The sequence below is a fragment of the Chaetura pelagica genome, unplaced genomic scaffold (genome assembly GCF_000747805.2).
Source record: "Chaetura pelagica isolate M959 unplaced genomic scaffold, ChaPel_1.0 scaffold249, whole genome shotgun sequence".
NCBI classification, from domain to species: domain Eukaryota; kingdom Metazoa; phylum Chordata; class Aves; order Apodiformes; family Apodidae; genus Chaetura; species Chaetura pelagica.
This window is the reverse complement of record NW_009954538.1, coordinates 47,308-49,289: the sequence shown is the minus strand read 5'-3', so window position 1 is coordinate 49,289 and position 1,982 is coordinate 47,308. Positions and strand designations below refer to the sequence as shown.

The following is a 1,982-nucleotide window of genomic DNA, read 5'->3' as shown; positions in this document are numbered from 1 at the left end:
GTTTTAGGGCTTCCCCCCAGCGGTCAGAGCGGCGCTCCAGGGAGCATCAGGCTGAGGGGCTTGAGGAGGGAGAAGCCAACCAGCCTGACTCCCGCTTCAGGCCTCTCTTACTTGTAGGTGAGATCAGTCTTGTCCCAGCGTCCGCCCGAGAGGACGAAGCGTTTCTGCCGGTTCCGCCCGCTCTGCCCGTCGGGCAGCGCTGGCAGGTCGGGCACCCCGCAGCGGGGGGGGCTCCAGCGGGACCCCTGTGCACCCAGCGGGGACCCCTTGGCGGGCCCCACGGCGCTGCCCGGGGGAGGCAGCCAAGGACTCTGCTCCTTCCAGGTGTGATGCTTTCGAGGCACGTCCTAAAAGGGAAAAGCAAAGCTGTGACTTCAGGGGCTGGGAACGGAGGTCCCGATGCAGAGTCGGGGGGTGACTCCCCACAGCAGCAGTTCCACCTCTGCCTGGGGCTGTTCCCCTGTTGCTAGGGCACAAACTGCTCCCCACAAACACCCCCTGTTCCTGGGCTCTGCTGCTGCCAGGCTGGGTCACACCTGGGAGAGGCACTCTGCCCTGCTGTGGCACCTCCTAAGCACTCAGCTATTTCTGGCCCCTTTTCCCTTGGCAGCTGGCAGGCAGGAAATGCTTTTGCAAACTGTGGATGAGAACCAGACCCAAGAATGAAACAAATCACTAGGGAGTAAATTCTCCCCATTTGCCCCACATCCTTTATTCCCTCCTGGCCCAGGGTAGAGGTGATATTAATGGGAGGAAGCCTCTAGTCCCCGGCACACGCTGTGCTCCCAGCTGTTGCTCCCATGGTGTCCCCTTGCTGTCCTGCTGTGGTGAGCAGGCTCTCGGCATGGCTGGGGGTCAGTGCAGCCTGGAGAGCCGGACACACGGATCTGGGGGAACAACTTAGAGCCCAGCACATGGGGCAGAGAGCAGCAGTGACCACCCCTGCAGCCCCTATCCCTGCCTGAGGCCGTTGATCCTACACAGGACAGCACTATACCTCCTTGCCTCACTGGGCTGTGACTCACTCAGAGTGACTCACTGTGACTCTGCTTGGGTGTAAGATCACTTGGGCTCTCCCACACTTGGTTTGAAAAGAACAGTTCCTCTTGGCAACATTAACTAGTGCTAATTAGCTGAGTTCCATTAGTCTCTCACCTGACAGCAGGACTATGGGGTCACCATGAAACGTGACCCAAGAGTAATCCCCAGCCTGCTGTGAGGCATGTGGGGTGAGAAGTCACTGCTGCACAAACCAGAGGTCCAAACACAGGATTTTTTGCCTGGCACTGTGCAGGCAAATGTAGAGGTGTGCGAGCAGCAGGAGGAGCTGAGGTGCAGCGATGACACCTCTCCACCCAGCCAGGCAGGCTCTGTCCCACAAGGCTCCAGAGTGGAGACCTGGGGTTTGGAGGTCTCCTTCCTTCCTGGGCACAGAGCTCTCCTGGCTGCCCTGCTGGGGACACCAAGGCCAGGTGGGCAGGATGCCAGGGCTGCCCTGCTGCCTGTAACCCGCGTGCTGCCGCCGCTCCCCTCCCTGCAGTGAGCCCATTCACGCGGCTGGAATGGAGTGTGAAGCTCTTGGCATTAATTCCCAGCTCCCTCGTGGCCCGTGCCTCTGAGCCATGCAGGGATGGACACAGGACATGAGGAGGTCACACAAAGTGCAGCTGAAGTGTCTGGCTCTTGGTGTGTCTGTCACCACTCCAGTTTGCTGGCTTGTCCCCAGCCAGACACCCTTGGTGACTTGGCACCTACCAGCCTTTGCCTTAGAAACCATCAACCCAGCCCTGGTGTCCCAGGGCACTGTCACACACCATGGGAACCTCACCATTAACGCAAACAAAGAGAGAAAGCCATTTTACATCCCAAAAAGCAAAGCCTACCCAACCAACCACCTGTGGCACTGGGAATCCTTCTAGTGCTTTAGTGGAAGGAGTGTGTATGGGCTGGCCTGTCCCAGGGTAGTCTGCACCCAGCTGCTC

General features: G+C 59.3%; 1 protein-coding gene across 1 annotated transcript in view; it reads right to left on the bottom strand.

Moving 5' to 3' along the window:
• The window catches only part of MMP11 (matrix metallopeptidase 11 (stromelysin 3)), a 30,114-nt gene that overhangs the window by 10,149 nt on the left and 17,983 nt on the right, over positions 1 to 1,982 (bottom strand). The window contains exon 2 of the mRNA XM_010004846.1: positions 112 to 347. Within this exon, the coding sequence (XP_010003148.1) occupies positions 112 to 347 (236 nt within the window). The remainder of the gene's footprint in view (positions 1 to 111; positions 348 to 1,982) is intronic.